The sequence below is a fragment of the Lutra lutra genome, chromosome 11 (genome assembly GCF_902655055.1).
Source record: "Lutra lutra chromosome 11, mLutLut1.2, whole genome shotgun sequence".
In the NCBI taxonomy this organism is placed as follows: Eukaryota; Metazoa; Chordata; class Mammalia; order Carnivora; family Mustelidae; genus Lutra; species Lutra lutra.
This window is the reverse complement of record NC_062288.1, coordinates 53,330,497-53,350,626: the sequence shown is the minus strand read 5'-3', so window position 1 is coordinate 53,350,626 and position 20,130 is coordinate 53,330,497. Positions and strand designations below refer to the sequence as shown.

General features: G+C 35.0%; 1 protein-coding gene across 3 annotated transcripts in view; it reads right to left on the bottom strand.

Moving 5' to 3' along the window:
• ITGB8 (integrin subunit beta 8) overlaps window positions 1-20,130 on the bottom strand; it is an 80,992-nt gene that overhangs the window by 40,603 nt on the left and 20,259 nt on the right. For 2 of the 3 annotated variants that reach the window (XM_047695403.1, XM_047695404.1), the window contains exons 2-3: window positions 12,744-12,829; window positions 6,693-6,864 (exon numbers count right to left, since the gene is read on the bottom strand). In XM_047695403.1, coding sequence (XP_047551359.1) covers window positions 6,693-6,864; window positions 12,744-12,829 — 258 coding nt within the window. Of the gene's footprint in view, window positions 1-6,016; window positions 6,166-6,692; window positions 6,865-12,743; window positions 12,830-20,130 lie in introns of those variants that run through there. The other variant, XM_047695405.1, reaches the window with a different exon arrangement.

Sequence of the window (20,130 nt, the reverse complement as noted above, 5' to 3'; positions counted from 1 at the left end):
ATACTTACTTCAGTATTTAGTACACAGTAAATATATATGTGTTAGTAATTATCACTATTAGCCTCATTAGCATAGAAACTTCATTCATCTCTGAAGTTTCTGGGTTTAGTTCAGGCCCAACCACTCGTAAATGTGTTTAACTAAACTACATTTGAAGCATATTTTGATACATCATTTCAAAAGGTCCTCATATTTTAACCTTAGTGAGAAGCTCATTATCTATTACTTCTTTCCTTCAGAGTAGGAAAAAACTTAAATAGTTTCTCTGAGAGGAAAGAATATCATCTAGCCCCCAAATGTTTATGCCACTACTTATATTATCTCCAAGAAAGCTTCATTCTTATACCTTTTGAGATTTTTAAAGGCTCAGATCCTTGTTTCTATCGATCAACTTCAAAGGCAAAAAGTGGGTCTGTGACATAGAATAAGAAAGAGGACTTGGAGGAAAGCAGAGACCTACTTAGAGCTTTTGCCAGTATTGGTTTGAATAGCCCAAAGAATTGAAAGTAGTTAGAATGAGCTTAAAATCACTCAAATAATGGTGTGAACATCGCTGAAGACTTGGCTACAACCATGACTGGACATTAAGAAAAGATAACTAAAAATGTTCTGCATAAGATGAAACTGAAAAACCGAAAGAAAATGTGGAAAACTATCAGGAAGAAAGAACAACCAAATTCTGTTCATTATACTTGGGTCAGGGAAGGAGAAGTCCCCAGAATGAGATGGGTTTGAAACATCACGGCACAGACTCCAGCACATTTCTGAATTTCTGGGATAAAATGAGGATAAAATGATTGATATGTACCAGGGGTAGAGGGGAAACAATGTGTGATTTCTGTATTTTTCTGGTTTTTAAAAAAATTTGAATTTAGGAAGAATACCTGAAAAATTTTACATTTTAAGTTAAGCTACACTAAATTAAAGGGCATTCTTTTGTTACAGTATTAAAATGAATTGAGTTTGAAATATTCTCCTAAATTGGTGAAGTATAAATTACGTTAATACTTATCATTTACATTGTATTACTTCTGAAGCAGAATTGGAGAATTCCTTTTTCTCTCCTATATTCCTAAAGATTTCACTTCAATGTTCTTATGGAATATCAGGTAGGATCAATACCTTCTTTCTGTTATTTTCCCATAAGATTGGTAGGTTAAAAATAAGAAAAAAATATATAGTTTAAGAAGTAAAAAGTGAAAGAAAATATCACTTTTAAATTTCATTTTAAATATATAAAATAGGGGTACCTGGGTGGCTCAGTGGGTTAAAGCCTCTGCCTTCGGCTCAGGTCATGATCCCAGGGTCCTGGGACTGAGCCCCGCATGGGGCTGTCTGTTCAGCAGGGAGCCTGCCTCCCCCTCTCTCTGTGCCTGCCTCTCTGCCTACTTGTGATTTCTGTCTGTCAAATAAATAAATAAATAAATAAACTCTTTTGATAAATAAATAAATAAATATATAAAATATATAATAAGGTCCTACTAACATTCTTTAAAAAATTTAATCAGTATCCATGAAAAAATTTTTAAATTCTTAATAGATGCTACCTTAAAAGTAATGAATTTTTATAAGAATAATTATAAATAAATCAAGTCTAAATCAATATTGGAGAATAAATGCATTTTCTTTAAAGATTTTATTTATTTATTTGACAGATAGAGATCACAAATAGGCAGAGAGGCAGCCAGAAAGAGAGGAGGAAACAGGCTCCCCTCCTAGCAGAGAGCCAGATGCGGGGCTCGATCCCAGGACCCTGAGATCATGACCTGAGCCAAAGGCAGAGGCTTTAACCCACTGAGCCACCCAGGCGCCCAATAAATGCATTTTATACTTAGGTATGCATTGTATGTGTCGTGGTAGAAAGGACTTTTATATTATAAGGAGCAATGGTTCTATATATCTGGAATTGGTAAAATGTAGCTTTATATATTATGCCTCAAAGCTGGCACATCTTTGATGCCACATGTGGTTTTTAGATGAGCTTATTAAATATAATTTAACAAGCATTTGTTTTAGATGCATATTGTAAAATATAGTTCTGTCATGGCTACATTGGAGAGATGACTTAAACACATTATATAATTCACTGATTTGCATACAGAAATTTAAATAGTAGTGGGAAAATGAAAATAATCAAACCCCATAATGACTGATATAGATATTAAGCATTTCTCTTTACACTTTCCCATTCCCCATACTGCCTTCACTTAACATCATTTACTACCTTTTGTTGAAGTCTCCCACATCTTTTTTTTTTAAAGATTTTATTTATTTATTTGACAGACAGAGATCACAACTAGGCAGAGAGGCAGGCAGAGAGAGAGGAGGAAGCAGGCTCCCCACTGAGCAGAGTGCCCGATGCAGGGCTCGATCCCAGGACACTGAGATGATGACCTGAGTCGAAGGCAGAGGCTTTAACCCACTGAGCCACCCAGGTGCCCCGAAGTCTCCCACATCTTTATCCAACCTGTATCTCCTGCTGAACTGCAGCCTCATATATAGTAAATAAGTCACCACCTCAATTTAAAATGTCTCAGTTTGAACTCAGTACCATGCCTTCCACAGATGGCAGCCAGCCCTCTTCCTTTGTTGCCTGAGCCACAGCCCAAGTGTCCCTATGCTCATCAATCACCAACCCCTGGAGATGCTACCTCCCATTATCCCTCATGTCTGTCCACTTTTCTCCTGCCTCATTACCATGACTGTCATTGCTTATCTATAGCACTGAAACAGTTACTCAACTTTTGAACTGTTAATTTTTAGTCTCAGAAAGGTTCAACCACCATTATATCTACAAAAATGAACAAACTAAATCCATTTAAGTATATAAATTTAAATGTAACACACCAAAAAAAAAAAAAAATGCACCCCTGTTTCAAATCCTAAGTGTTTAAAAAAGAGCAAGACCAACAACAACAACAACAAAAAACAAAGAAAAAGAGCAAGACATTTTGAAAGGATATAGTTACATTTATTAGAAACATAATATACCATAAGCCTCACGTATAAGCTACTGAAAAGTAATGTTTAGAGGCACCCGGGTGGCTTATTTGGTTAAGGAGCTGCTTTCAGCCAAGGTCATGATCCCAGGGTCCTGAGATTGAGCTGGGTGGGGCTGTCTTCTGACTCTTAAGAAAGCCTTCTTCTCCCTCTCCCTCTGCCTGCTAATCCCCCTGCTTGTGCTGTGTCTCTCTCTGTCAAATAAATAAATAAAATCTTTTTTAAAAAAGTAATGTTTAGTTAGAAAAATAGGAAGATTTGTATGGAGAGGCATATCACCCACAAAAAAGAGAACTAAGATGGTTAATAAACTTAGGAATCTTCCTAGTACTAGGAAAAAGGGCAAAAGAAACAAGTAACAGAGCTACTTAAAAAACTGAAGGATTGAAAAGAATGAGAAGACAAGGGTGAGTCATGAAAGCCTTAATTGGACATCCATTTTTCTTGTGAATAACCTGATAATAACATTAAAAATCTAAATAAATTTGTATATATGTATTTTTATTTTTAATATTTATATATTTATTATGTAATTTTAAAAATATATATTATATTTATTTGTATTATACAAAGATACATGCAAAACAAATATCATTGAAGATTTTAAAAAACTTCATTTAGATTGTATTGGGGTTGACTTATATTTACTTATTCACTTGGATTCTGTTACAATTATAGAGTTCATTTATAGAAAACTGTCACTGTTAAAATATTGCCTTCCTAATCAGGAACATAAAATTTTTCTGCACTTTTACATATCTTCTTTGAGGTTACACAATGGATCTTATGAATTTTTTAAAAAACTTTATCCCTGGATAGTTTATATTTTAATTGCTGCTGTGAATTGATCCCCTTTTTCATTATATTTAATATCACATAGGAAATTCACTGATTTGAATACTTCATAAAAAACAACCTGCCTTATTTATTTATTTTTAAAAACATGTATTCCTTGTTTATATAATGATGGCTGAGGAATTTATTTTTTTTTAAAGTAAGCTCTAAGCCCATTGTGGGGCTCAAATTCGTGACCCTGAGATCAAGAGTCCCTTGTTTTTTATTTTAAATTTTAAAAATTAATTTTAGTTGATTTGCTTGAATTTACCAGAGACATATAATGATAATTTTGCTTTAGCTTTTCAAAATGTTTATAACTTGTATTTGTTTTTTAAATCTAATTGCTTTTATATAAAACTTCCAGAATAATTTTAATACATATTAAAGAACTGTTCTTCAATTTTGATTTTGGCAGAATGGACACTAAATTTTACTGTATGATTTTTTCAGCATCTGTTGAAATAACAATATATATTTTTTCCTTTTGGCATTATTTTTCTTATCACATATGATTTAAGGTGGTTTCCTGAAATGTTAAGGATTTGATACTAGGGTTATGAAACTTTGTACAGGTTGGGTAGCTTCTAGGCCTTCTCTAAAAATAAAGGAAGAGTTTATGTAGCCTAGGGATAATGCATTCTTAATGTTTGGGTGAACATGAAATCATTTCTTCCTAAGAAAACATTAAGTACACAATGTGGGTTTTTCTTTTATAATGCTCTTAATATCTTTTATTTTTATTAGGTTTCTTAGATATCCCCCACTTCCTGAGCAATATTAGTCATATATATTTTCCTTAAAATTATGTATATTATCAACATTTATGCATTTTACCATAGATTTTTATACCTAATACTTTCATAGTCTTTTTTTCTTTAATATTTGTTTCTTTGGTTATAATCTATATAACTGGGTTATTTACTTTTTTACTCTTTTCTTAATTAGCTTTGACAACAATTTATCTGTTTTTATTTGACTTTGCAAAAAAACCAACTCTTGGAATTATACATTAATTTTACCTTTTAATTTCTATTTTGCATTTCATTAATTTTTTTTCATAACTTATGAATTCCTTTCTCTTGTTTTCCTTATGGCTATTCTGGTTTTGTTGCTCCTATACCTTAATTTGGATGCTTAGTTAATTTTTTTCATTCTTCTTTAATAATAAAAAGCATTTAAAGCTTTTAGTTTTCCTGGGAGAAAACTTAATCACATATATACACAAAATATATGTATGTTGATGTGTGTTGCTGTTATTGTTATTATTAAATAGTCTATGACTATAGTTTTGTTTTATTCTTGGACACAATTTAGGAAAAGCTTTTCTTAGTTCATTGTTTAATCTTTATTTATCCTCTTATATTGATTTCAAAAGTTATTGCATAGTGTACAGTGATGTTGACCTATAAAAAGTTTCACTTTTCGGGATTAAGTTTTCTTGTTTAAAATATGATTAATATCTAAAAATATTCCATGGCTTTTGAAAATATTATTTTATATATCAAGTGCTGTGGACTAAATTGTGTTCCCTCCAAATTTGTGTGTTGAAGCCCTAACCCATAATGTGAAGGTGTTCGAAGATGGGGCCAGTGGGGAATAATTAGGTTTAGATGAGGTCAGGAGGGTGGGGCCCTCATGATGAGATTAGTGCCCTTTTGGGAAGAGATACCACAGAGCTCATTCTCTGTCTCCCTCTCTTGTGTGTATCTCTCTCCCTCTGTAGGCACCAGATCAGCCAGGATCTTGATCTTAAACTTTCTAGCTGTGAGAAAATAAATTTCTGCTGTTTAAGCCACCTATTGTACAGTATATTGTTATGGTAGCAATAGAAGGTAGTGAATGGCATAATCTTACCAATCTAATTTCTTTCATTTTTGTGTATCCCTTTCCAACAGTTGCTTATATGTGTCCACACTGGGCTGCTTTATATGGTGAAGAACATAGTTTTAATTGGAAGCTGGGAATATGTCTAGAGCCAAGAAAGAAATAGAATTTGTTTTTCTGGTAATCTAAGAATCTGTAAGAAATAGCTCAGTTTTGGAATAGGGAGGTCACGTGTCAATAATGGTTATTTAAAAATTTAATGACAGGACAAGACCACCCAGAATGAAATAATGGCAGACTTGAAGGCAATTGCATATGGCTTAAAACTAAGTGCATCTAATTGACTGATGCATACCTGTGTACCTGAAATTATCTTGCCATGTGTAGTTTGTACACTGAGATTCTCTAGCACCAGAGGAAAATGAATAATTTCCAGTGGCCTACTACTTGTGTCAAACTGTGGAATACAATGTGATAAAATGGCAATTACAAGAGAAGTATAGGAGGAGAAAGATGTGTTAATCTCAGGGGCCATCACAAAGCAGCTCAAGTTAATTATGATAATTATGAATTGTAGTTTTCTGTTTAAAAGTTTATCACACAGGCTCTAAGGGCTTAGCTTAATTTACATCTCTTACTAATTAATTAATCAACTAATCAAGTCAACAAATACTTATGGAGTGCTTACTACAAGCCAGCACTCTGTGAGGCTTTGGGGAAACAGTGGAATAAAACATGTTCTCTTTCTTTCAGAGCTGGCAATGGAATAGGAGCACAATTACATTACAATTTGATCAAGTCTGGAAACATGTAATTATAATATAATGTGGTCAGGTTTGCAGAGAGTGTCCGAGGCCACACAGATAGCTAGCTATACGCACAAAAAAGCAAAATTCTGATTTTTTATTCTGAGCCCACTGTTATTTCTATTACAATAATACTGCCTTCCACAAAATATTAAATGTGAGCAAATAAAGCTAAATGTAATTTCAAGTCAGAAACATCGTAGATTTATTTGAAAATCACCAAACCTGGCCGCAGCTGGATCAACACTTCTCCTGGTGTCACCTGGGTATTAATTCCATTTTCACTTGGTATTACATGCACAGATGGGTATTCTATTGAATCAATTGAGCAGCCTTTGCTTATTAAATTGGAAATAATATCACAACGCTCACTCCTTGATCCACCCGAAATGAAATCCTGTTTAAAAAAAGGAAAATCACTGACATTTTTAGTGCATACCATCTCAGTTACAATCAAAGAAAACCACACAGCAAATATTGAGAAGAAGCCATCTTCTAATACTGCATAGATTATGCAACTATTCAAAATAGCTGCATGTTTCCAATAAGAAAACTAGTACATTTCTCTTAAATAAAGCTTTAATTCCTAAACTTTATTTAAAAAGAAGAAAATGAATATTAAAGAGGAGATTTAAACCAAGGACTTTAAATATTGTTAACTGATCACTGTAAAATTATACCAACTTAATTCTTTCTAAATATTTTATGTGGGAAAGACTGCTTCAAAAAATTTTATTCAAAATAGGCCATTCAGTCATTCCAAATGTAAATTTCAGTTCTCAAAGAACCCAGCTGATATGTTTATTAAATACTGTTATATTTGGAATATAGAGCAAGCCCTCAGGAGTCACATTCCTAATAAGATACTAAAATTTTAAAAAATGAATTGGAAATCTATATTCCTTAGACCATAAAATCCCCCAACTTCTTAGACACATAATAGCCTGGAAATAATTTAATAAACCAAGGAAGATGTTTATAATGAGGCTGAGAGATACAAGGTTGCAGCTAAAATTCTCCTGATTTTGTAACTGAATCTAGAACTTTTATTACCATTCAGGATTGGTTGGTTGTCATTCAATAGCCGTATAATAAACTTGGAATTAGTGGAGCAAGCTTAAAATTCAATTTATCGTGACTGAGAAAAATTTGACATTTTTATTTTTCATGTAACCATTCAGGTTTTCCCTAAGGACAGGAATTGTATCAAAAAGTATAAAAATATGTTTTTTTAATATAGAATGTTGGCCTGAATTATTTGAAATATTTGTTTACACATTAGCTGGATATTTGCTTAGTGATCTTCCTGGCAGTGGTTATTCTGATGTGGTATTCAGTCTTTCCTCCTTTAGTTCAGATGATTCAGGGAATTGGGTTTCCAACTAATCATTCAGTTGAAGAATACAGATTGAATACTTACTATAATTTGTTAGGTGCTGAGGATACAGAATGGAATAAGATAGACTCTCTCCCTGTCATCAAAGAGTTAACAGACCCTTGGTGAATTCAGCCTTTAAGCAAGTAAATGTGATTTTTATGGGCGTTAAACTTCGGGGAAGCACAGAATTTCATAAGGTTATGGAAGAAAGAGATTATATCAAGTTCAATATTAGTTGAATATTAGATCACTAATTATGAATAGGAGCATCCGTTGCAATGGTGAGTATTAGATAGGATGGTGGTAGGCAATATAAAAACACTCATACAAGGATTTTAATTTAATTCCTCTCTTAATTTAGAGCAGGTTTGGAAAACTAGGGACTATGGGACAAATACAACAATCCGTGGCCTGTTTTATATCGATTGAGTGCCAGAAAATGCTTTCTACATTTAAAAAATGCTATAAAGCAATAAAAAAGAAGAACATGCAAGAGAAACAGTATGTGGCCCACAAAACAAAATTTTTTACTGTGTGGCCCCTTATAGTACTGATTCTGAATTAGAGTGTGAAACACACTTTAAAATATAAAAATAATTGAAAGATAAAAGAGGATATATCCTTTTCAATTAAGATGTCCAGCTATCATTTGGTAAACCACTTCATGGGAACAGAAAAATTCAATTTGCTGTGCTATTGACACCTAGATTTTTAGCCTGAAGTTTAAAAAGTCCAAATCCTTAATTTATTGTATCCAAATTTATTCATCTATTGATAAAACTCAGAGATACTCAGTATACGATTTAGTTTATAAAAAGTTTCGAATTCCTCAAAGAAAGGTAGCATGGACTGCTATCAATGGTATCACTTTCCTTTAGAAAGCTCCAGGCTAGATGGGGGGATCCCTCCTTTCTTGGAGCTTGAGGAATCTAGAGGGTGCATGAGGCTTAGAACCTCAATGCTCACTCTTGCCTCAAATGACGGACCACAGACAAGGGGCCACACACGTTTTACAGATGTAAAAAACCCCAAGACTTCAAATCAAGAAGGAAATAAAGTACAGATAATTCCGATTTTCCTTTTCAGCTAGGGATTTTGTTATTTGTGTATACAGAAATGGAAAAGAAGGGAATATGGTTAATTCAACTCTAACTATACATCACACTATGCCGTTTGACCTTTAAATGTCAATCATTTTGCTGAAATAAGCAAAATAGTCTCAATTATTTTGCAATGTCTGAATCAGCAATAGCTGTTTTTACTCCACTATAAAAACTGAGTTAGAAAAACACTGCCAATTTGACAATTAGGTTTGAGAAGGGAAGAAAAGACCGTGACATCAAAATAAAGAATGGAATGCTGCCCCTACCCACTGTGGCCTACTTTCTACTTTGTATAAAAGAAAAGAATTTGAAACCACACCCTTTTAATTTGTGGTGTTTTGTGTCATTTTAATTTTTTCTAATTCTTATGTTTTATTTTTTCTGCAAGAAATACACAAGCAAAAATCATACTCCAACTATCTGCATCTCAAGCCTATTTGTACATGAAAAGCCCAGGTTGAAGTTACCCCAGATGGCTTTTCATCAGTTGTTACTTTCATCCATTCAAGATAATTGTCTGGGGAAAAGAAGAGTTTTTTTCTTCTCATTTCTGAGTCTTTATGATTTCCAAACATGGTAATCTGCACAGAAATGAAGAACTCTATCATCTTCCTTTTGACAGTGAATGCCCCTTGTGTTGTCTTTCAGTATAATTATGTTCAAAGGCTGTCTTCTAAACTTCTGGCTATGTAATCACAATCTGTGTCTGGCATAGCAGGCAAGAGAGAAAGAGAATTCTTCAAAACTCATCAAGATTTTGTTTTTGTTAAAAGGGAGGTTGAGGCATTAAACTAGGTAATAATGGTAAGGTCCTTTCTATCCTAATTATTGTCTAATTATTTTTATGTATCATGGAGAGAAAGAGAAACCCAAAAGTACAGAATAGCAGATTAACATGCTATAAAAAAGAATGTAGGCATATTGGATATACCCTGTCTAAATTTTCTAGTGATGTTTTACTTCTTACCAGTTTTGAAAATTGTACAAACCAGGCTTAATTTGTTACTGTTTATTTATTCTAATCATGAACAGAGAAAAAAATGCCTATTCTTTCCCGGTCCCTCCACTCTCATCGGTTAAGAAATAAAAGGCATCAGTTGCATATGTGCCTAATGGTGGGTAAGCTTTCAAAATTAACCATTCTACTCTTCTTCTCAATGATGTCAGGTCAGCCTGCAGGGAGTGGACAGCTCCTTCTGTTAATGAAGTGGCTAGTGGCTGAGTCCTAACACTGGTTGCCTACCCTTAGGTGGTGTTCTTAACACAGTCCTCTTGGTTTCCTAAACCTGAATGAGTTGCTCTGGAGTCTTGAGTTCTTAAAGTAACAACTCCCATTTCTTAAGCAATGCCTGGGTCAAATGCTTCTCACATACTGTTTCATTTAATCTTCACTACAATGTGTCAGAGGTACAATTATTATTTCCGAGGGAAAAATGAGGTTCAGAGTTGTTAGAGTAATATGTCCAAATTTATACAGTTAGAAACGGATGGCCTTGGGATTTGAATCCAAGGTGATCTCATTTCAGAGCCTGCTTTTTAAATACATGAATTAGATGCTTTTTTTCCCCTGCCATCTGTGTTCTATCCCATGATGGTGTTTCTTGTGTTTGTTTTCTGGTTGATCATAAATATTTACTGCACACGCTCCCTTAGTACGGGTTTTTTCTGGGGACCCAGGAGCACAGAGACCTTGGAAAGAGGGTGGGTATCCCACGATCAGGTAGTCCTCCGGCCGCTGCACTGTGGACTGGAGGGCCCTGGGGCTGCGCCGAGGGTCCTGCTGAGCTTTGGGGAAACCGGCACTACCTAGAAGACTATTTTGCAACATGAACAGCCAACAGATTTCCAAATGTTTCCTGAGATCCTCTTCTGAAGCATTTGACCAAAGCAGACACAGGTTTGCCTCTTCTGCTTCGGCAGCCACCCAGCACTTCCCCTTGGATTACCTCCTTCCATTTGGCCACCAGTTTCTCTGAATACTCAAAATCCTTCCCCTTGTGGCAGGACTGACATTTGCTATGTCTATGACTGTGCCTCTCCAGATTTTCTGTGCCAGCAGCAGTTATCAGATAAAGGAGTCCCTCTGGAACTTGGCATTATGTATGCCTGGGATGTTAACATTTGGCTGACAACTGGCTGTCTTAACCACCTAAGTCCCTCTAAACTATACTGATCAAAATTCTCAGCAGCACACCAAGTTGATGTAAACTTCATGGCTCTAAGGATCTTCCTTAGTAAAAATCTAAAATGGAATATTGGCCTAGGGTCGGGAAATATCAAGCCATGGAACATTCTTGACAAGAAGACCTAGAAGTAAATGCCAAACTCAGGGTTAGATGAGGAAAGGGAGGCTCAGAGAATAGAGTGAATTCTATCTGGTCATTTGTCTCATCAGAAGTGATGGGATAGAAACTAGAAACTCTGGAATTGTCCTCTCTCTGACATTGCTTGATTCTGTGGGTTCTGGTGAAGCACTGCCTAGTTTTGAGTGACATCTCAAATTTTCTAACTTGTAAAGCCTAGAGTATATTCAAGAAGGCTTTGGTTTGTCAGTAGGAGGGACATTTACTTTCAGATATGGCCACTATTTTCTGAACTCCTCCCCTGCCTCTTTCCTGACTTGCTTTAGAAGAAAGTAATATCTATCATCCTTTGCTACTTTTCAGCTTTCTTTTTCCTCTTGGGAGATACATAGAGCAAGCAGTAACAGGAGAGGTTGGAAAGATGATGGTAGGTGCAGTTTTTGAGCACAATCACAGGAAGCAAAAGCTAGAGATTTCTTTTCATGTCAAGCAAAAGGCCATTAAAGATCTATTTGTTCCAATTCACAAGAGCTATGTAAACAAATATAAAATTACCTATATAAATTTCACAAAAGAACTCCCAGATTAGTAGATGGCTTCTTCATTACAACTTATTATATAAGATAGTTCTGACCAAAGGGCATCAACAAAAGAGAAAATTCACAAAACAACTTCACATCCAAGAAAGAAAGAATGCATTGTAATTTTTTTACTAAGAAGTTTGTTATTGGGGTATGTTTCTCTTATTAGAATATACAAACACTAATTTTGAACAATAAACAACTTCTGAATTATTCTTCATTCCACAGAATTTAAATGTACACAGTATTGCATGAATAGGGTCACATGTCAAAGGAAAAACATCCCATTTTTCATAAGTAACTGGCAAATTGATGGACATTGTTATGAAGTGGAGTAAATAACTTATCTCTAAGTATTTCAAGTAAAAACAAATGAAAGAGACCAATAAACTAACTTGCTTTTCTTTAATAAGCATGTACAAGACTATGATCCAACTTGGATATATAACCTACTGCCCCAAGCCGCAGCAAGAATTTCACACAAAGTCTCCTGACCTATCAAAAGTCACTTTCTGTGTTTGCCAATTCTCTCTATAGAACAGATGGAAAACATAAAATGGTTTGCACTTCGTTTCAAAATTACTATAATTTTCCTAATGAAAAGGTTATACTTTATATTAAGCCAGATATTTCCAAGCATAAAACCAAATAAAATTGTCCTGATGTTCAGCAGTATCTTTCTTTTTCCTGATTCACCTTTAAGGAATAAAATACTAGGGCAATGAAATCATGCCTAGAGAGAAGGTCAACCATGAGGAACAGAGAAAATAGCAAAAAAGAGAAAAGGCAAGAAAAGAGAAGGGAAGGGAGACAAGGAAAGAAGGAAGGAAAGAGGAAGGAAGGGAGGAAGGAAGGAAGGAAGGAAAGAAGGAAAAGAAAGAGGAAAATAAGAAAGAAAGAAAATGGCACACCTCTTGAGCACACCATCCACATTCTGGACCCAGCGCGAGGCACTTGGTGCAGGACACTGCATTCGAAGATGCACATCTATTGTCTTCTGTAATGGAGGACAAAATGAGGTGTTACTCTCATATTGGGAAGTATATACAATTCTAGACCAAAATGCATTTTGAAAGCTGAAGCAAGTTGACCAATAGTTTTAAGTACACTACATTAAAAAATATATAATTTCTGGAGCGCCTGGGTGGCTCAGTGGGTTAAAGCCTCCGCCTTGGGCTCTGGTCATGATCTCAGGGTCCTGGGATCGAGCCCCGCATCTGGCTCTCTGCTTGGCGGGGAGCCTGTTTCCTCCTCTCTTTCTGGCTGCCTCTCTGGCTATTTGTGATCTCTGTCAAATAAATAAATAAAATCTTTAAAAAAAAAAAAAAATATATATATATATATATATATATATATATATATATATAAAATTTCTTTGGGAAGAGGTAAGGTTAACTGCATTGCAATTAACAGATATAATATTTCCTGAGTAGCTATTATTTGGTTTTATAAGGCTGGGGAAAAGGAGGGTGATGAAAATGTGATATTAGTTAGGTTTGGGGTTTGGCTTGAATTCTACTACAAGAGTAAAAGACACTCCACATTTTTTAGTGTGCTAAAGCTTCATTATATTTCATATTATCTGAACTAATAAGGCATTTTTGGATCTAGAATTTTTCCTATAAAAATAGTCATATACAGACCTCAATCTGAACATTTCAATCCATGTTGGGTCACAGTGAATGAACTTTCTGAAAAATGATCTTGATATCTTGAGAAATGATGACATATAGAGTAATCTAGTAATCTACTAGTCTAGTAATCAACTCAGGAATTCTGATTATCTTACTATTGATTATTTTGACTTCATGGGTACCAGAACCAAATATAATAGCGTGGTTCAACATTTTAGACATAAAGTAGTTAAAATGGATAAATTGTTTTAGTTTACCCAATTTAAGATCACTTTAAGATCATGACCAGTTCACTTTCCCATACATTCCCACACTTAGCTGGACATTTTAGTAATATAGCTGTGCCTGGAAACTACTTATATACTTATGAAGAGACTCATCATTATGAACTTAAACACATAAAATGCAGTAAGAATGAGTCATAAATTATTTTATCATGAGTTTTTAATAGAATAATCACATACTTCTACAGTCCATCCTTTACTATGAAATATCACAAGGACACTGGAAATGAAGCATTCTATTCATCTCACTCACAGGCATACAGTGAATAACAACCATTCTAGCTGTAAGTAGGTCACAGTCCAGGTGAGGAGATAACTATATAAGCAAACAACAAAATACAGTAAGATAAGCACAAGAGAGATATCACCAAGGCACTATGGGAACACAGTCAGGGGCTTCACTGCTTTAGAAGGAAGGGCAGAACTCTGGTTTCTCTTCAGATCGCATAAATCTTTCCTTTGTACTAGAAGGAAGGGCAGGGGTGTGGGAAGAGGGTATGTTTTAAGGATGATTCCTAGAGGCCATGAGATCTAGTGTATCTCTTTGCCATTTCATTTGGTTTCTTCTAATCTGTATTTATCTTTTAAAAAATGTAATGAAAGACGCATGAAAGGACTATGTGTGTGTGTGTGTGTGTGTGTGTGTGTGTGTGTTTGTTTACAATCACATAGAGTCATGGTAGTTTGAAAGGGGATCAAGGCCACAAAATCTCTTGCTGTCCCCATCCAGTTTTTCTTTTTTTTTCTCTTTCAACTTACTCTAACGATCTAGAATACACCGTTAAAACAGCTGTGACCTAAAGACAGCATGGCGTGGGCTTTGGCAGTGGGAAGAGAGAAAGAGGAACTACAGGAGAGTAAGTACAGCAGAAAGGTACTACTTGGGGTAGTAGTGAGCACCCTTCTCTGTATATCCTCAGACAACCAACAAGTTAAGCCCAAACCATCCCTCCTTAACTCTTCTCTTTTTAAATTTTTTTTTTTTAATTTTATTTTTTCAGTGTTCCAAGATTCATTGTTTATGCACCACACCCACTGCTCTATGCACTATGTGCCCACCTTAATACCCACCACCAGGGTCACCCATCCCTCCACCTCCCCCAAAACCCTCAGTTTGTTTCTCAGAGTCCACAGTCTCTCATGCTTCATCTCCCCCTCCAATTTACCCCAATTCTCCTTAACTCTTAATGGCTGTTCTATTATCTCTGTGTCCCCTTGCAGCCTTTGTCCTTGGTTTTATATCAACTTTAATAAACATGATCTACACTTCTTTACTGATTTGTCCAGACCTGGTCTAGACTTCCAAGGACAAAAAATAACTACTGTTTTGGGCAGCTTTTACTACTAGTATGGCCACCTGTGTATGAAGACTTCATAAGTTAAAATCCTTCTATCTGGCTTAGCCTGCCAAACTATAAAAGGTGCTTATTTCTAAAATATTTAGAAGAGAGAATGACCTTTTTAGTTTTGTTCTCAGAAAGAAATCAAGCACATTTGCAGACCTACCTTGGCCTTTACCAACTCTTAAACTTGACCTGACTGGAACGTGGAAGTAAGTCTGTTTCAGTTCAGACTTGACTCACTCTTTAACTCTGTAGGTAGGACGCTGGCACTGGCAGTTAAGATTGCACTGTCTTGGAAGGGAAGCTGCTGCTTCTATGACTGTGGTCTTTGTTTCTCATAGTTGTCTGACTGTGTCCTAAGCTAACCCAGATTCAAGGTCAGGTCAGTCTCCTACTTCCAAGACATGAGTGGTAAATAACGAGTTTACAAGCAAAAATCTTTCTTTATAGTCTGCTTTCCGACCATTTGTTTTAAAAAGTTCTACTGCCAACTTCTGTTCTCAAACTTCAGACACCTAAGAATGATGACCAAGAGGGATAGAAATTTTGGTTGTGTCAATATGTCCCAGGTTCCAGGGTTGACATTTCTCAGTCTACATAATTATAGGAAAAATGATCCCATAAATGGATATGGAGGAGGCAGACCTTATGATTCTGCAGAACTGGAGGAAGGCCATAAATTGAACTCCATGGGAATAGTGTCAAATGTTACTGCTGGAGAGTGTCATGGTTAGACTTTACAGAAGACAAACCAGATACACTTTGGTAAGCAGAATCTTAAAGGTTTTTCTTTTTAATTTTAAATAACACATTAAGTAAATACCTAAAGTGCACATATCACACCAATAAGAACAGTTCTCTACACTGAATGGTCATGCTACTATGGAGGCTATTAGTTAATATGTGCTAAAGGGATATGTGTGTGTGTGTGTGTGTGTGTGTGTGTGTGTATCTGTCCCTCTGTCAGATCATCCTATGTAAATAGAAATCTTTATGTTGAACACACATTAATTAGTGCATGAATGTGGTTTACAGACCAGACATGGGCAGTTTGTCATCAGCCTTTAGGATGACTCTGTTCATTGGCTGCCCCATCCCTGATGCAACATCATAGGAGGCTGCTTTCCAGTGGTGCTTTCCTAGCAGCCCTCAGCACTGACACCCCATTAGAAGGGGTGCCCGAGTGTTTCTTTGTGCCACTCTGTGAGAGTGGTAGCTACTTGTCCAGCTGTTTAGTGGTATGGCATAGCACTATATTCTTTATGTTCTAGCATTGTGTTTTTATCAAGGATACTTTTTTGTGGATCTTAGTGGAAATTAGGAAAGACAATGGAAGCAGAATCATATTTTAAACCGTATCTTCAGAACTCTCTTTTGTTCTCATTTGCTTTAGTCCTAACTGCCTCACAAATCCCATGTCATTAAAAAAAATGTGCTACCAAGAAAAATTAATAAAGGATTTAATGTTATATAAGTGTGTGCATTCTGAAAAATTCTATTCCTTGATCTATGAGCATGGGCTGAGATTCTTACTTTTACTCCTGTTACAACTGCAGGTAACAGAAATGATGAGGTAGCATTGCTAAATAGTTACTGGAAATAAAGTTCCAAATTTCCACAGCACTGTTACTTAATAGCAATGTGTTCTTAGGTTGAGGTTCCATTTCTTCCAAGGTAACATAGGGCTAACTATACCTATATCAAAATATTGATATGAGCTGAAATGAGAGCAAGCATAAGCATGCCAAGCATAGTAGTTAGGATAAGGTAGACACTTAGCAAAGGGACTATTATAACTTATTTATAATTAATATTATAATAATTTATATGTGTATATGTACACACATATATATACACACATCGTATATATAGATCTAGCTCCAAAAAAAGGGAGAGGTGTTATGTGTCTTTAAATTTGTTGTAAATAGGATTAGTTGTATTTAAAATGAAAGTCCCTTGTATCATAAACACAAAGTTTTAAAAATATAGCTAATATATAAAAATAACTATTAAATAAAAAGCTACTACTTTTATTTTGGTTATTTAAAAATGACTCTTAAAAGCCAATTTATTCAAATATACACACATCAGTTCAATCTGTGACAAATACAATTCTGGCATGACTATAATTGATTACCGAAAATCTTACAACACCTTCATTTTGTTTCCACTTTTCAAAGTGTACCTTGACTTAATCTGAATATTTTTCTGATTATTTCCCAGAATTAAATGTTTCTGACGCATGTAAAATGACCTTTATAACAGTCTGTCATAAAGTATAATAAATATCTATCATCAACAGGATAAAGTAACACAAAAATCAGGAAACTACATATTTGTGACTGTCACTTAGATATTCTTTGTTTTAGATGATCACTTATTCATATATTTTGATAATGTTTAATCTATAGAAGTAAGAATTGAAAGAAAATGGACCAAAAAACCCCCCAAAAACAAAAAAACAAACAAACTATAAAAGGCCCGTAATAGCCCGTAAGATTCAACATTTAGATTGGGATCTTTCCACAAGTCAAGTGATCAGAGAAAGTGAAATTTTTGGAAACATTCCTAATGTTTTTCTGCTCTGAAGTCTACACCACAACATTTCAAATTTAAAGGATGCCCAAAGTTATCTGGAAGAAGGAGCATCAATTAAAACTGATAAAGATTGTGGTCCTTGGTATTCACAATCAATCATTCTGGATTCTGTTAGGACTAGACACACTGATTTGTGAAGAATGGAGAAATGCATTTTTTTTTCAGAGTATCATTTCCTTAATTGCATTTACTATACATATTAAATTAAACTTGGATAATTATGTAAAGCCATTTTCTTAACAAAAAGATAAAAGTGAACACTGTTACAATGAATAAATACTCACTTTGATAGCAATCAAAACCAGACAAATTGAGCACAGACAGAATAAGTTTTAGAGTATTACTGGATATTCCTTATTCTATGTGTATGTTGTGGCCACCTAATTGTTACAGATATCTTCAAAATACATTACCTGATTACTGAAAGCTCTTTTTTGCACAGAAATTTAGCATGCTATCATTTGATGTAACAATAAAAATGAAGCAATAGATTAGTGTTCTAATCACTTGCTGTTACCTAGTTATTCCAAGTTTTGATTGAGGGCTGTTCTCTAAAGGCTCCTATAAATATATAGAGAGGGAAGAAAATGAGGCACAGGAAACAAAAGCGAAGTCAGTTAAATTTTAAGATAGATTATGTAAAGGTGCATGGGAGAAAAGGTAGAAGCATGGGAAGCTCTTTGGAAAAGGTAGATCAGAGTAGGGAAGTTCTGAAGAGCTAGAGATGTATTATGAGAAAGCTAGTGACTGAGGGCATATTGCAAAAACAAAGGGAGCAAGGAAATAATAATACAACTATTTGTATTTTCCTTTTTCTTCTTGTTCCCCCCCCCCTTGGACTTTATAGAAACATAATAAACATAAAAAAACACATTTTTAATTAACGTTTTGCATTTGTTGTTTTACTTAGCATTTAGGTTTTGAAACATAATGTTACTGTTGAAATGGACAAAAAAGCAGATATTAAAAGAATTAAAATAGCTAAAATAATTTTTATGCAACAAGTGCATATTTCAACTGTGCTTATATACAATGAGTTGAAAAATTCACCTCAATATTTGTAGTTTGCTACTAAATTATACATACAGAAAATACTACTCTCTAGCAGCAACACCCAACCTAGAGTATTTTTCTTTCCTTTGTCTTTCCCTTTATATTATTTGTTTCAAACTTGTAACAAATAAGCATTCAGGCCATGGAAATGAAAATGAGTATCTCTATGGGAAAGAAAATTTTTGTCTAAATAGTTTTGCCACTACTTACACTTGAAAAAATATACACCCATATTTATGTTTGGCCAAAAACTGCTTGGAGTCCTTCCTTTTTTATCTTTTCTGTTAGCTGTTCTGGTGATTAGTCTTGATAGTCTTAAAGTATATTTGGAGGAAAAGGCAGTGGTACAATAATGTTCAATATTTATGTAGAGACTCAGAAGAAAGGGTGAGGAAATGAAGACATTTTAAGTTAAAAAAAAAAAAAAAAAGTCTTTGCTCCCCAAAAGAAGAGCCTGAGATAGAGATTCTTGGCAACAAATCTATTGAGAAGAAAAGTAAGGTAAGATCAGGAAAGAAAAGGCACAAAGATACTGTTGCAGTCAAGCTCTGATCTTAACCTGCCTGATTATCTACCCAGAACTTGGAGCACAAATGATACCACAAAATTGTCTCACTCTGGGGCAAAGTGGAAGTCTGGCTTTTATACTCTCCCATCAGTTATTGACTGAGGGCAGCACAGAGAGGGCTGGGTGTTGGGGTGGCTTAAGCTCTACACATTGCTCAGCAATGTGTCTCCCTTTGTTGGATGCCATTTTTCTGAGAATGTGGCAGCTGTGAGCCATTAATGGCTAGAACTCAGAGCAACTGGGTATGGCACACCAGCCCTATAAATGGATATCTAATTTAGTAGCAGCCATCTTGAGCACTAATGGAAGGGCTAAGCATGGAAGCCAATGCTAAGATTGGCAAAGGTAAAGAGGTCCTGGCCCCTCACAGCACCATGGAGTTGCTGCCTCCATTCTGGGTTGTCTTTCAGAACTGTATCCTTTTTTCTTTTTCTTCTTTAAAAAAGTAATCTCCAAACCCAGTATGGGGCTCAAACTCACAACCCCAAGATCAAGAGTCCTGTGCTCTACCAACAGATCCAGCCAGGTGCCCCACTCAGAACTGTTTCTGATGTAAGAGGAAAATTCACCTGAGTTTTGAAAAATAATGAAAGAAAGACTTGAGCAGTATTAATGTAAATGATTTTTTAGAAATGTTAAGCCTAACATTACTTTACATGACATAGACCAGCCACTCTGAAGAGACACCCATTTTGTTTTTCCTTGGAAAAATAAGACTATGAGACTGTCAGTTCCTGGAAGACAGGTGCTTATAAATATTTTCTTTCTATCCCTAGTATCCAAGTCTAGCATCTGGTATATACTCAGTAAATGTGTGA